We start from the raw sequence: 14,442 nt of genomic DNA, 5'->3' as shown, positions 1-14,442 counted from the left end.
TTTTTGAGAATGATCCAGATGACATCAGTACACAATTTGTATGTGAGGATCTGTGTGTTTGTGTTAAAACATACATTTTTGCAGTCCTTTTGAAAGCCTCCCCTCTCCTCCATGGTCCAAACTACAGTAACACAAACATACCAAATTACCATGACACATCTACTATATATACACATAATATACACATCTGTCAGTGTATAAAATTCAACAATTAAATGGTGACAAACAGGATTCAATTATGAAAAAGAAATCAGTGGTGTATAGTCCAGGGGTCAGAAAGTAGAAGTCCTGCCATGTGTTTATTCCATCCATGAATTGATTGACAGTTGATTTCAGCTGATTTCTCCTGACTAAAAAAACTGCTAATAAGCAGATCCAGGTGATTGGAACAAAATACTGAGAAAGACTGGACTTTTACTTTCTGAACCTGGACTTTACAACTCTGCATAGTAGGGGTGTTTTGTTCTGCTTTCATTACATTTGCCATTTGATCAATGTTGTGGTGGTTGCGCCAGAGCGGATTTTGGTCGGCAGGAAAAATAGTCCAATGAATCCTTCGTTTTTTGTAATGTGTACCGAACCGAAAGCCTTGTACTAAATGGTTCAATATACGAATACAATGTACCAGTACACCCCTACTGCATAGCAATGCTATATGTCAGCCAAGAGTAGAGAAATAAACCAGACCTGGATCTTATCTGAGCCACAAAATCTATGTGTATTAAATATATCATTTCAGCCTTAAAGCTTGATAACAAGCAGACTCACTGAAGAAAACGAGACAAGCAGAAACACAAGAACTACAACTGACTTTGGACACAGTCTTAGAGGAAATGAACTGAAGAGAAAAGAAGACATTAAATCTGAAGATCTCAGCAGAGGAAGATTAAACAACTCCACAAACTACATTACCAGCTTCACTTCACTAACCACACTGACTTTATTTTCTGTTAGACGTCTACGGAAGTTTTATTGAGACAGAATTTTAACTGTTTCATTTGAACTCACCATAACAGTGATTAGTGTTTCCATTAGTTGGGGTCTTAACTGTTATCATTTCTTTAGGCTCTTTTTAGCTGCTATGATGTTTGTCAGACACATTTACAGCAGCAAAGAAAGCAAAAGAGAAATGAGATCAGGTGATGATGGTTACCTGGTGATGGTTTTATAACACAATTGTATATAGAGTTGGTGGGCGCACTTAACATAGTAGGCTTGTTTGAGATGCGCCTTGCCTCGCCTGACATGTATGTGAGAGTGGGCGGCTGCAGTAAGAGGAGGAGTGAAAAAAAGCGTAGTCAAGCCGGACAGATCTCGCTTCTCACAGTGGGACAGATCTCGCAGTGGATCTGACACCTGTGAGATCAAAGACTAATATCGCGGGATTCACACTTATACACAGTGTTGCTAATAAACTGAATGTAATTTAAGTTCCCTTTCGTAGTCACTCCGAATTACGTCGAATGACGAGAATGGGGTTTCGCTTAGAAAGCTTGTCATCTTCGAGTATTATAAAACGAGCCAATGGCGATGAAATGCCATGGATCTGCGGAATCTGCATAGCGTATTGTGGAGTTGTTTAATCCTCCTCTGCTGAGATCTTTAGAGAGGGTCAGTTGGGTTTCTGCAGGTCTCTTTTTCTGTTCTCTTCTTTCCTTCATTTATTCTGCTTATTAACAGGCTTTATTAAGGCTGAAATGACTCCATATTTAATATACACAGATTTTGTGGCTCAGATAAGGTCCCGTTCTGTTTTATTTCTTTACTCTTGGCCAGGGGTCCTCAACTCTGGCCCGCAAGATCCACTTGCCTGCAGAGTTTACCTCCAACCCTTATCAAACTCACCTGAACAAGCTAGTCAATGTCTTCATGATTTGCAAAATCCCCAGTGTTAAATCAATACTGCTCAGAGTACATATTGTTCCAATCTAAAGAGTGTTAAAAGTGGTAAAGTTAATGAGATAATCAACAACATCAATAATGGTCACTCAATTAATCACTTAATTAGCTCTTAACTTTAATACTGCTTCGGTATTAATTTAAGGCTACGTTTACACATAGCCGGGTATTTAGAGAAATTAAAAAAATCGTTTTCTGTAATAAAACAGGGTTTTTGTGTAAATGAGAGGCGGGAAATGAGAAATGTAAATGAGAAACGGGGCCACAAACTCTTGAGTGTGGAGTCAATTAAACTCCCAGAAGGGTTAATTTAACACTGGAGTTTTGCAGTCTAGCTTCAAGCTGCATTTATGGGCCAATCAAACCAATGGCAAGGTGTTATGGCATTCATACGAAACAGAGAGTGGGGAAAAAAATAGATTACTTATGTTTGACATACTTGAGTGTTTTTAGTGAACAGTTTGGATCATTCAGTTTCTCAGAGAGCAGCTTGACTCCTAAATTGCCTGGGTGATTGTAGCTCAGATCCAGCTCTCTCAGATGTAAAGGGTTTGAACTCAGAGCTGAAGACACATAACCACAGCCTTCCTCTGTCACCATACAGCCTGACAACCTGCAGATGTACAATGATGAGTGTTAGTATGTTTGTATCATCTTTTTCAAAATACTCATATGTAGACCTGCATGCATACGGATTAATTAAATGGTGTAAATATTATCCCAGACATTAAATAGTGTCGGCCCAGAAACGGCACATCTGGAATGAGTGAAATCTATATTTACCAGGCGTGGCCCAGATCTGGCCCCACACTATGTTGCTGTCTGACTATTTTGTTTAAATTATTTTTTAAAAATATCATCCATAAATCAATGGTGATGGCATTGAGTCAATGTTACAATGGTGATGTTGGTTCAACATCATGCATGCACTGAATGAAAACACAAAACAATTGCAACTGACTTAAAGCCACAAATCCTTGAATCCACTGCAAATAAAAGAAGACAATAAATCGCGCAAGATCTCAGCAGCAGTTTTTTTTTGTTGTTGTTTTTTTTTTTTGAGAATTAGGTGTAGTAGTTGATGTTTTAATAGGGTTGGTCACCATTGTTGTAATCAGTGTTTGCTTTAGTTGGGCAGTTTGACTCTTGTCTTTTGTTTGCTTCTCGTTTTTGTAGTAGTGTTTGCCAAAACATAATGAGTTGCAAAGAAAACCAGAAACAAAGATAATCAGGTGAAACAGTTTTAGGTGTCATTAGAATTAGAAGTGTCCACCTCAACAAAAGTGGTTACTGCTTTCTTGCAACATATCTAATGTTCAGATTTACATTTTAATAGGTGGTTTGCAGTCACGTGATTGTGTTGACGCGCGGAACGCAGATGGAGGGCAAGGAGCGAAGAGCGCAATGGACGAGATGGAGGAAAATCCGTACTGTACTACTTTAGACGCTATTACAAGAGAAATATATAAACAGAAAATCGAAACATATGTTGGACGTGATCCTTACGTTATGAAGAGGACCGATTTTCAACTGAATTGAGAGATTTGCCTGCCATAGAGGCTGTAAATATCAGCAACTAACTCGTCTTACAGACATACTTTGACTTTACAAAGTTCGGAAACTGGTACGTTACACAAACAGCCACATAAGTGTATTTAAACACCTGAATAATGTAATTATAAGCCACATAAATAATGTGTTAACTCTCACAGTTGACGAAGTGATCACTGCGCACACACACACAGGCATTTTCCCATTCGGCTCCTCCCGACCGCAGACGTAGGTTTATAAGGCATTTTTCCCGGTGTTTTTCTGTCAATTTCTTGTATTTTCCCCCCTATGAACAACAACTTTTGTCACACGATAAAAACTCCTCGTGGTTTGATCGATTTGAGCAACCGTAAACGACGCAAAACACAGGCATTTTGAATGTGTTAAAGTGCTTCCTAAATATAGAAATCACTTCCTGCCCTCCATTTGCGTTTCGCGCCATGGCAACGCAGTTGCGTGACGTCACGTGAAAACAAGCTATTCTTGTAATCGTTCTTCTCACATTTATTTATTCAGTTCACGACCTCACCATCTGTGTCGCCAATACCCTTTGTCTCCAGAATGTGAGTACACACGCCTCAAAGATTGCTTAAAGAAGTGCACATTCTTCCGTCAAGTTTTTTTTTTAATAAAGATCACAACCCTTGTGTGGAAACTGGCGTACGTACGTTTCCAGCCCCGTTTTGTGCGTGCACACACTTTATAAATGACACCCCTGATGTTTTGTTGGAACCAGTAGTTGAGAGTGTTGTGTATCTCTATTTATTTTGGAGCTTTACTTATGGTAGTAGTTTTCTCTCGTTAGTTCCTTTTTGATCATTCTATGATTGAGATTCACAAAGGTAGAAGTGAATGTTAATTTTCATGATTTATTGTATGATTTAATTAATCTGTTTTACCTCTTACCAGCAATTTGCAAGTTAATGATTTCTTTTGGTCTAAAAACAGATTGAATGTCAGATTTTTGTCAAAATTGGGTTTTCAATCAATTATTATTCTATATCTTGTTTATCATCTCTGAATATATCTTGGGAAAATTCACTAGTTTAGTGCAGAAAAATAGCGATTTATACTGGCAAGCTGAAAACGTCTTTCTCTTTAAGAACACGCACGGCGCAGTAGAGGGGCAAAAAACAACAAAATCACCCATTTAGCTCTCCTTCTCTTAACACTACAAAGACAGTTTCGCCTATCGAAATAAACCACATAACAGAATAAAGGTCCCACCAGTCCTGTGTAAACTACAACAGCACGAAAGTTTTTATTTATTTGTTTTTATCCAGCGTTATCATGTGGACGTGGTGTGATGCGGAGCACAAGAGAGCTGCTCGCTTAAAAGACCTTTCTCACCTCTCAATCGTCCAAATTCAAATTGGTTTGCACAGGATGAATTTTGAGTTTGTAAGCTTTCGAATGATACCTAATGATGATAACAGATCACTCTAAATTATAATGTTGACATACTACTTTGAAATTATGTATTGTGAAAAGCACTACATATAAATGTGAATTAAATTTCATTGAATTGGTTGATGGTCAAAATGGCACCAGCTGGCGTAAATGTGACATTCAAATGTAATTATTTGACATTTACCCGATTTGAATGCACATACTTTAGGACACACTGATGTCATAAAAATTTGTGCCCGTCATCTTTTAGAAGTTTACAACTGTTTACAACTGATTTTATTACCTCAGTATCTGCAGTTGACAGTTTGAACTCTTCAGTCCATTACAGATCAGCTTCACTCCTGAATCCTGCAGGTCATTATTACTCAGATCCAGCTCTCTCAGGAAAGAGTTTGAGGATTGTAGAGCTGATGCCACAATTTCACAATGCTGAGCAGTCACATTACAGCCAGCAAGACTGAAATGGTGTAAAACATGAAAATGCATTCCTTATTATTCATCTCTATATCAATGATATCAGCTTCATTCTTGAAAAGACATTCAAATGAAATAATTAAGACATTATTAATCACTCACCGGGCTTTTTTGCAGTTGATCACAGCTGGTATCAGTCTTCTTCTACCCTCATCCGATGTGTTGTATTTCTTGGGGTCCAGCTCATCCAGCACCTCCTCTGACATCTGAAGCATATAGGCAATTGTTGAGCAGTGAGCAGGAGAGAGTTTCTTCTCTGAGTGTTTGTTTGATTTCATAAACTCCTGAATCTCTCTGGACAGAGTCTGATCTTTGACTTCCAGCAGACAGAGGAACAGATTGATGGATCTTTCAGAGGAGAGTCCATGTCCATCTTTGATCTTCTCTTTAATGTACTGTGTGGTTCTCCTGATGCTCTCTGAGCTGTTCTCTGTGTGTGTTAGTAGATCCTGTAAGAGTCCCTGATTGGACTCCAGTGAGATTCCCAGTAGGAATCGCAGGAACAGATCGAGGTGTCCATTCTCACTCTCAAGGGCTTTATCTACTGCACTTTCCAGTAAACCATTAATTAAATCAAAAAACTGGGATGTATCAGATTTTTGTCTATTGTAATAGTAAAACACATAGAAAGCAGCAAGAAGCTCCTGAACACTCAGATGAATGAAGCTGTAAACTTTCCTCTGATAAATCACAGATTCCTCCTTGAAGATCTCAGTGCAAATTCCAGAATACACTGAGGCATCAGTGACGTCTATACCGCTCTCAATCAGGTCCTTCTCATAGAACATCACATTGCCCTGCATCAGCTGATGGAAAGCCACTTCAGCAAGTTTCACAATAACTTCTCCGTTGGACTGCAGGCGTTTCTCTCGATCTGTCTCTTCATACTTCTGATTCATTGTGTTGATCTGAATCAACAGGAAGTGGATGTACATTTCAGTCAGAGTTTGCGGAATTTCGGCACTCAGATCTTCTTTCAGGAGCTTTTGAAGCACAGTGGATGAGATCCAGCAGAAGACGGGTATGTGGCACATGATGTGGAGGCTTCTTGCTCTTCTGATATGTGAGAGGATTTTGCTAGCTTGATGCTCGTCACTGATTCTCTTCTTGAAATATTCCTCCTTCTGAGGCTCATTGAATCCCTGAATCTCTGTCAGACGGTTTATGTAATTGGAGGGTATTTTATTGCATGCTGCTGGTCTGGTGGTGATCCAGATGAGAGCAGATGGTAGCAGTTCTCCTTTCATGAGGTTTGACATCAACACACCCACTGATGAAATCTCAGTCACATCAGAAACCTTCTGAGCATCTGAAAACATCAGTGTCATTCTGCTTTCATCCAGGCCATCAAAGATGAACACAACTTTACACTCATAAATCTTTGAGTCCAGATCTTTAATTTCAGGATGAAAGTCCAGCAAAAGTCTGTGAAGACTGTACTGATGATCTCCTATCAAGTTCAACTCTCTAAATGGAAGCACAAACATGAAATCTACATCCTGATTGGCTTTTCCCTCGGCCCAGTCCAGAATGAATTTCTGCACAGACACAGTTTTTCCAATTCCGGCGATGCCTTTAGTAAGAACAGTCTTGATTTGGTCTTTCTCCACACATCCTGATTCAGGCGAGGCTTTAAAGATGTCATTGCAGTAGATTGGAGTGTCTTGTGAGTGTTGTGTTCTGGCTGTTTTCTCCATCTGTAAAACCTCATGTTCTTTATTCACTCCTTCGCTCTCTCCCTCTATGATGTAGAGCTGTGTGTAGATCCTGTTCAGGAGGGTTTGATTCTCTTGGAGTTTGTTTCCCTCAAAAAATCTCTCATACTTGTTCTTCATGCTGGTTTTGTGCATGTCTTTTACTTTCTGCAGGTCTCCAGGCTCCAGTGTGTGTGTCTGTAGGACTGCTTCAGTTTTGTCCTGCTCGAAGTGGGCCTGATAGTGGGATGTTGAGGTCCGCACAGACCTGTTGTATGTCTCATGTATGTCTCCCCTGTTGAAATTATAAAGAAAAGAGCAACAAAAAAAAAAAAGTAAATTACAGCCGTTACAATGACCCTCAGTGACCATTGGAAATATATATGATTTCGGTACCCCTATACAGTTAGACCTTACCAGGCTTTTTTTTACAGTGAATTTACTGATAATTGTATAGTTCTTTACTGTAATCTACAGTATGTTACTGTAAAAACACCATGCACTAAATTAATACTCAAGTTAATTAATTTTACTTGCAGAAACCGACTGATTTAAACTGTCATTTTAAATGTATCAACTAACATTTATAATGCACTAATAATGTGAGCAAAGTATTACCGTGAATTTTCATTTGGGACCACTAAAAGTATTGTAAATAAAGAGATTTTCGCTGGACCAGCAACAGCACAGACACCACCTGATAAGTGCAAACGAGACTCTTTTCTACTAATCTCTACTAAGAGATTACTCTGCAGATTTTTATCTTACATATAAGTGTTATACATTTGATCCTGTTAAGTGTCTATTTTTGTGTATACTCACAATAGAAACAAAGTGTTCTGCTTTTTGTCAAATAAAGAAAAATAAACATGATGCAGTCTCTCTGTCAGTGAAGTTCATTATGAAATGCGTCCATAAAATGAACTGAAACTAAGTAAATACTTGTCACAGAGACACAAAAGATTTCTCAAAACCACAAATAAATCTAGTTTTAAATATACTTCTTTTGAAGTATTGGTGCTTAGTGTCCAAGCAACACAGCAGTAAGTACTTTATGAATTTTTTCACTTATAAGATTGATAATATCAGGGACAAAATTATAACTATGCAACTGTTGTCAGACTGGAAAACTGGTTAAAGAGAAAATATCTGACCAGTGGCCTCTAAAGACAATGGCAAAATTAACATTTGACACCCTAACCCCTTCCTCTGAGCTACATCTCTCTCTCTCTCTCTCTCTCTCTCTCTCTCTCTCTCTCAGACAGACTTTGAAGTTATTTTCATTAGAGTTAAAATGAATAGTCGATCATTAATGTATTAATGTATTAAATGATGCACATATATCATTGATAAACCTTTTTAATTGTATGGAATCCGATGAAACGAGTTAATACATACGATTTAATGTGTTGCATTTAATTTAAAATCACTTTGCCATGGGAAAGACGGAACACGTGTGAAACCTTCACCACGAATCGAATTCCGCCATCGGATTGATTTTGTGTCGACTTTACACTGTCTATTACAGTATCGCATCAGGGGATGCATTGTAGTTTCCCTGAGTAAAAAAATTGGTTCATTTGTTAATATAGGAGAGGAAGAATTTTGCAAACTCGTTAATTCATCTAAATCAACCTGTGGGGCTTATCATGTCTGTGAGTGAATGTGGGTGCGGGAGAGCAGGCACATTCACTGCACTGAAAACACCGTCGGCCAGAGCTGACTGTAACGTTATGTGTGTTGGTTTATTTTTATATTTTTTAAAATAGACTAAAAAACTATGTTGCCATTTGTGGAATTGCATTAGCATGGTTTAAATCATACTTATATAAGTTTGTAGCAGTAAATGAAGAGATGTTTGTTACTTCAAGATGTTATCGATCACAAGTTAAGTATGGCGTACCACAAGGCTCAGAACTAGGACCGCAGCTATTCACTCTGTACATGCTACCCTTGGGAGATATCATTAGGAAACATGAAATTATCTTTCACTGTTATGGTGATGATACTGAGCTGTATATTTCTTCAAAACCAAACGAAACTTACCAATTCACAAAATTAACGGAATGCATAGCTGATATAAAAAAAAGGATGACTATTTAATTTCCTACTACTGAATTCTGAAAAAAAACTGAGATTCTAATTATTGGACAAAAAGTTCCACACGTAACAGCCTAGAATACTGTTTAACACTTGATGGCTGCTCTGTTAAGTCTTCGTCGTCGGTTAAGAACCTGGGTGTGCTTTTTTACACCAATCTCTCATTTGAAAGACACATGTCTAGTAACTGTAAAACTGCATTTTTCCATCTTAAAAATAGAGTACCAGGAAGTATGACCATATTAGCCCGGTTCTGTCAACCCGCATTGGCTGCCTATTAAACATCGTATACATTTTAAAATATTGCTGATTACTTACAAAGCACTAAATGGTTTAGCTCCCCATTACTTGAGCGAGCTCTTAACGCATTATAGTCCTTCACGTCTATTGCGATCTCGGAATTCTGGCCAGTTGATAATACCTAGAATATCTACATCGACTGCATGCGGTAGATCCTTTTCCTATTTAGCACCAAAACTCTGGAACAATCTTCCTAAAGTTGTCCAGGAAGCAGACACACTCTGTCAGTTCAAAGCTAGACTAAAAAACTCTTTGGCCTTGCATACACGCAACACAATATAGAAAATATTAATATTCCTTAATTCAAAATTAGGCTGCATAGTTTAGATCAGCCGGAACCGGGAACACGTCCCGTAAATCCTGATCATAAGAAGGATGGTGTCTATGCCAATATTAGTTTCTCTGTTTATCCCGAGGGACGCTCTATGGCAGACCTGCGCCTGGACCTATCCCAACTCATCATTAAGTGACGGCCTCATCAACACGACAGCCATCGGCACTGATCCTTAACAACTCGTCTCTATACCAGCGTGATTACTTTGACTTCCAAATAGATAGAAACGGAAAAATACTCCGACTGACCCTGGTTTCTCTCTGGTTTTTTCTGCATTCTGTAGGTGATGGAGTTTTCCTTCCTTGCCACTGTCGCCTTGGCTTTTGGCTTGCTTAGTTGGGGACAATTAATATTCAACAATATTTTTGATCTGTGTTGTATTATTTTCATGTTATCACTGTGAAGCTGCTTTGATACAATCTGTATTGTAAAAAGTGCTATATAAATAAAGGTGACACACACGCACACACACATATATATAGATGCAGTATATAGATATATAGATTATATATAGGATATATCTAATGTAATCATTTAAGCCAGTCATGTAATCATTTAACTGTTTTGTTACCATTTAATTACAGATTCTATTTGTAATTTTACATACATTTTTATGTAATTTAAGAAAACAGAAAAATACTGTATGAAAAATACAATCAATTTCTGTAAAAAAATGTGAATGACTGGAATTTGTCTTTAATGTAACAATACCTAAAAAATCAGCTGCATTTTTATTTTGCAGATATTATTTTTAATTTTACAGTGTTTTGAGTACAATTTAAAATACAGTACATTTACTTTGTTACATTTACTTGAGAATTTTTAATTTTTTTTAACTTTACTTTTAAGAGTAGATTTAAATGTTGGTACTTTAACTCGACATTTCTAATGAAAAAAATGTACTTTTACTTTATTACATTGGGCAACATTCCTCTCGTTACTTTATTTTAATGCAAAATGTTGTTAAATGCTAGTTTATTCTAAGCACGCTCAAAAACACGGCAGGCAAAAACATTTCACAGGTCAATTTTGAGATTTTGGTCTATTTGTCTTCAATAACATGTCTTCTTTTATTGAAGCTGAAAAAAACAGACTTCTGCTAAAAAAAAATCCAAAATACACATTTAGGTCATTATTATACTACACTTTGTCAATTTACATGTGTACATTTTGCCTAAATTAATCAAAAGTTGGCGTGTTCTAAATCCTCCAGTGATCGCTGTCTGCACCCTGTCATATACTGTTAGAAAGTTCTCTCTCTCTCCTTTAAATAGGGAAAACATGGAGGTGTGTGGTCGCTTCTATCTCTGTTTGGATCCTAATGAATGAACCGGGCTAAGTGTTGCCGTGTTTGAATGATCTGTTCAGTTTTCTGCACGCTCTGAATCGTCTGATGTGTCTGAATCGTCGTAGAAGGAAGATTTAAGAACATCAAGTGTTGGATGAAGTGGCCGTGGACCTAAAGTCAAGTGAAATCAATTATGCATGCCAATTTTGTTAACCAGCGATGAAAATCTTTTTAGTTAAACATCTTCTATCTAAAATAATTCTATTTGGGTTACCCAAGCAAAGCCTAAGCAACAGCCCATAAAAACACACATAGGGCCCACGTGTTGGTTGGGATGTTGCATGCTGCAAAACATTTTTGGGGAACATTGTTATTTCACTGAAAGCATTATTCATCTGAGATGCACTACTTAAAATTAGCAAGTTAATGTTTATACTAACGGAGGTTTAGAGGTCACTGGTCCATCACTGATTTCAGGTGGTTGCATCATGGATTTGTTACTCTTCAGAGACACACCGCTGGGTTCTGGAGACTCTGATCTCCTGTTGACAAATGACAAAACAAAACAGTGCTTGATTTACATTTGTTCATTTAGAAGTAGCTTTTTTTCTAAAGTGATTTTCAAATAAAAAAAAAATACAATTGTATTTCCCCAGCAAAATCCCCAAATTAACACTCCCAGTGTTTATATGAGTCCACACTCACGCTCCAAAAAATGATACGTTGACTTTAAATAACTTTTTATGTAAACAGGTTCCACATAACTGGGTTACATTTAACAAACATAATTTGTTTTATGTAACTTCAACAATGGAATTAAAGCTGCAAGCAGCGATGAAAGGGCCCTTGCAACCGTGCTATTCCCACCCAGTGCAGTCAGAATCGTCTGATGCGGTTTTACACTCGTAGAAGGAGTATTTAAGAACATCAAGAGTTGGATGAAGTGGCCGGAGGACCTACAGTCAAGTGAAATCAATAATGCATGCCAATTTTGTTATGAAAAAATGCCATGCATGAAGCGATCATCCAGCGATGAAGATCTTTTTAGTTGAAAAACAACTTCATATGCAGTGGACAGTGTTAGGAACGTTACTTTAAAAAAGTACTTAGTTATAATTACTCACTACTTGTTCCAAAAAGTTATTGAATTACTCTACTGAATTACTTAAAAATCATGGAATTAAATCATTTTAAGCAACCCAACTCAGGGGCTCTTACACTGGGCTCGTTTGCTGCGGTCCGAGCCGGAACACGTTTGTTCCTGGAGCACCCCGCAGCAATGGTCTGGTTTGACACTCAACTTGATTCTATCGAACCCTGGTGCGTTTGCGTGCATCTTACGTCATCGCAAACGTGCGCGGCGCATGATAGAAAGCAGAACGTGGTAAATATTGTGGTTTTTTTTTATTATTTATTTTTTTATTTGCTGCTATTCTGAGCAGTTGAGTGCACAATACAGGTTTACTGTGCGTGTGTCGCATAAGGTGGACTTCTGCTGCTTGCAAACAGACTCTTTTGAGGAGACAGTGGATTTCCAAATGTGTTGCTCTGATTCCACACGCAATGCACGGAGACACTGCAGGCTCACTCTCCCTCGTATAGACCATTTCACAAGATGTAAACAACACTGGTCCAGAAACACTTCCTGTTTCAGTTTGTAACTGTTTTCTTTATTTCACATGTAAAGAAAACATCTTAAAGATGTTTGTTTAACTTTTTGATTCAGTTTTAAATGTTCTGTTGGTTGTATTTTATCCCAGCTTTTATGTAGTGTTGAAAAACTGAAACAGGAAGTGCTTCTGGACCAGTGTTGTTTACATCTTGTGAAATGGTCTATACAAGGTAAATCATCAACACTATCATCCCTTACAAGCGTTTTATTTAACTGAATAGATCACAATAAGCTAAAACGCATGTGTAGGATATTTTACTTCCTGAACAAGTGCGCGCCCGAATCCGTGTTGCTTTCACATTCAGGCAAACCGCGGCATGGTTTGGATGCAACCGAACTCAGACCACCTCCTCCAGGTAGTCTCGGGTTCGCTACCCCAGTGCGCACCCGGGTCCCATGACAGTATTCACATTAGCAATTTTTCATGCGAACCGTGCCTGTCCAAACTAAACTGCCAGTGTGAAAGCCCCCTTAAACTCTGAGCAAAATGTTAAATGAACACTGAAGCAGTGATAAAGTTAAAGAGATAATTAAGTGAATAATTGAGTGATGATTGAGCATTATTGAAGACGCCTGATGTTAACAAGCAGAATCATGGAAGGAGAAAACCAGAATTTAAAGTCGCCAATATGTTTTAGTTGGCCTCTTGACCCTCACATCATTAACTTTAGATTTTGTTTGTCTGAGTTATAACAGCCAGATGATCAAATTAGAAAAGGTGATCTGATGGTGTTGCTTGTGTTTTAACAATCATTAATTCACAATCGTTTGACCTGAAGCACTGAACTCACACAGAACCCAATTTCTGAGTTAAGTTTATCTTATGAATTATAGCAGCTGTCACGGGGTATGGTGCAGGAGATCATGAGTGCAGGCGGAAGGAATAGGAGGAGTCCAGATTCACACGGAAGGTAACATTTAATTCAGGAAACAGGCAAGGATACAGGGTAACACGGGGTAACATTCGACATCGACCGACAACCATTGAGTAAACAGAGGGAACTAAATACACAGAATAATCAAACATAATGGGGTGAGAACAGGTGAAACAGATGATGATGACGAGGAACAGGTGGCTGATGAGGGAGTGAACACGGGATAGGGTGACGAGAGGATCCTGGGAAGTGTAGTGCTGCTGACGGGACAAACAGGTGAAGACGAAGACTGTGACAGAACTCCCCCCTCCCGGGAGGCGTGACCTCACGCCGCAGACCAGAGGAAGGAGGGGGGACGAACTGAGGGCTGAGAGGGGTGTGGCCAGGGTGGAGCAGGCTGAGGGCGTGGCCAGGGCGGAGCAGGCTGAGGGCGTGGCCAGGGCGGAGCAGGCTGAGGGTGTGGCCAAGGCGGAGCAGGCTGAGGGCGTGGCCAGGGCGGAGCAGGCTGAGGGCGTGGCCAGGGCGGAGCAGGCTGAGGGCGAGACCAGGGCGAAGCAGGCTGAGGGCGAGACCAGGGCGGAGCAGGCTGAGGGCGTGGCCAGGGCGGAGCAGGCTGAGGGCGTGGCCAGGGCGGAGCAGGCTGAGGTCGAGACCAGGGCGAAGCAGGCTGCGGGCGAGACCAGGGCGAAGCAGGCTGAGGGCGTGGCCAGGGCGGAGCAGGCTGAGGGCGTGGCCAGGGCGGAGCAGGCTGAGGGCGTGGCCAGGGCGGAGCAGGCTGAGGGCGTGGCCAGGGCGGAGCAGGCTGAGGTCGAGACCAGGGCGAAGCAGGCTGAGGGCGAGACCAG

General features: G+C 39.5%; 1 protein-coding gene across 2 annotated transcripts in view; it reads right to left on the bottom strand.

Moving 5' to 3' along the window:
* The window catches only part of LOC120477391 (protein NLRC3), a 41,147-nt gene that overhangs the window by 13,913 nt on the left and 12,792 nt on the right, over positions 1-14,442 (bottom strand). Inside the window, exons 4-8 of one of the 2 annotated variants that reach the window (XM_089123312.1) lie at positions 11,491-11,592; positions 5,437-7,323; positions 5,144-5,317; positions 2,339-2,512; positions 75-121 (exon numbers count right to left, since the gene is read on the bottom strand). In XM_089123312.1, coding sequence (XP_088979438.1) covers positions 75-121; positions 2,339-2,512; positions 5,144-5,317; positions 5,437-7,323; positions 11,491-11,592 — 2,384 coding nt within the window. Of the gene's footprint in view, positions 1-74; positions 122-2,338; positions 2,513-5,139; positions 5,318-5,436; positions 7,324-11,490; positions 11,593-14,442 lie in introns of those variants that run through there. The other variant, XM_089123339.1, reaches the window with a different exon arrangement.

Source organism: Pimephales promelas, chromosome 1, assembly GCF_988280905.1.
Source record: "Pimephales promelas chromosome 1, fPimPro1.hap1.1, whole genome shotgun sequence".
In the NCBI taxonomy this organism is placed as follows: domain Eukaryota; kingdom Metazoa; phylum Chordata; class Actinopteri; order Cypriniformes; family Leuciscidae; genus Pimephales; species Pimephales promelas.
The sequence above is the reverse complement of the archived record's forward strand: the minus strand, read 5'-3'. Positions and strand labels throughout refer to the sequence as shown.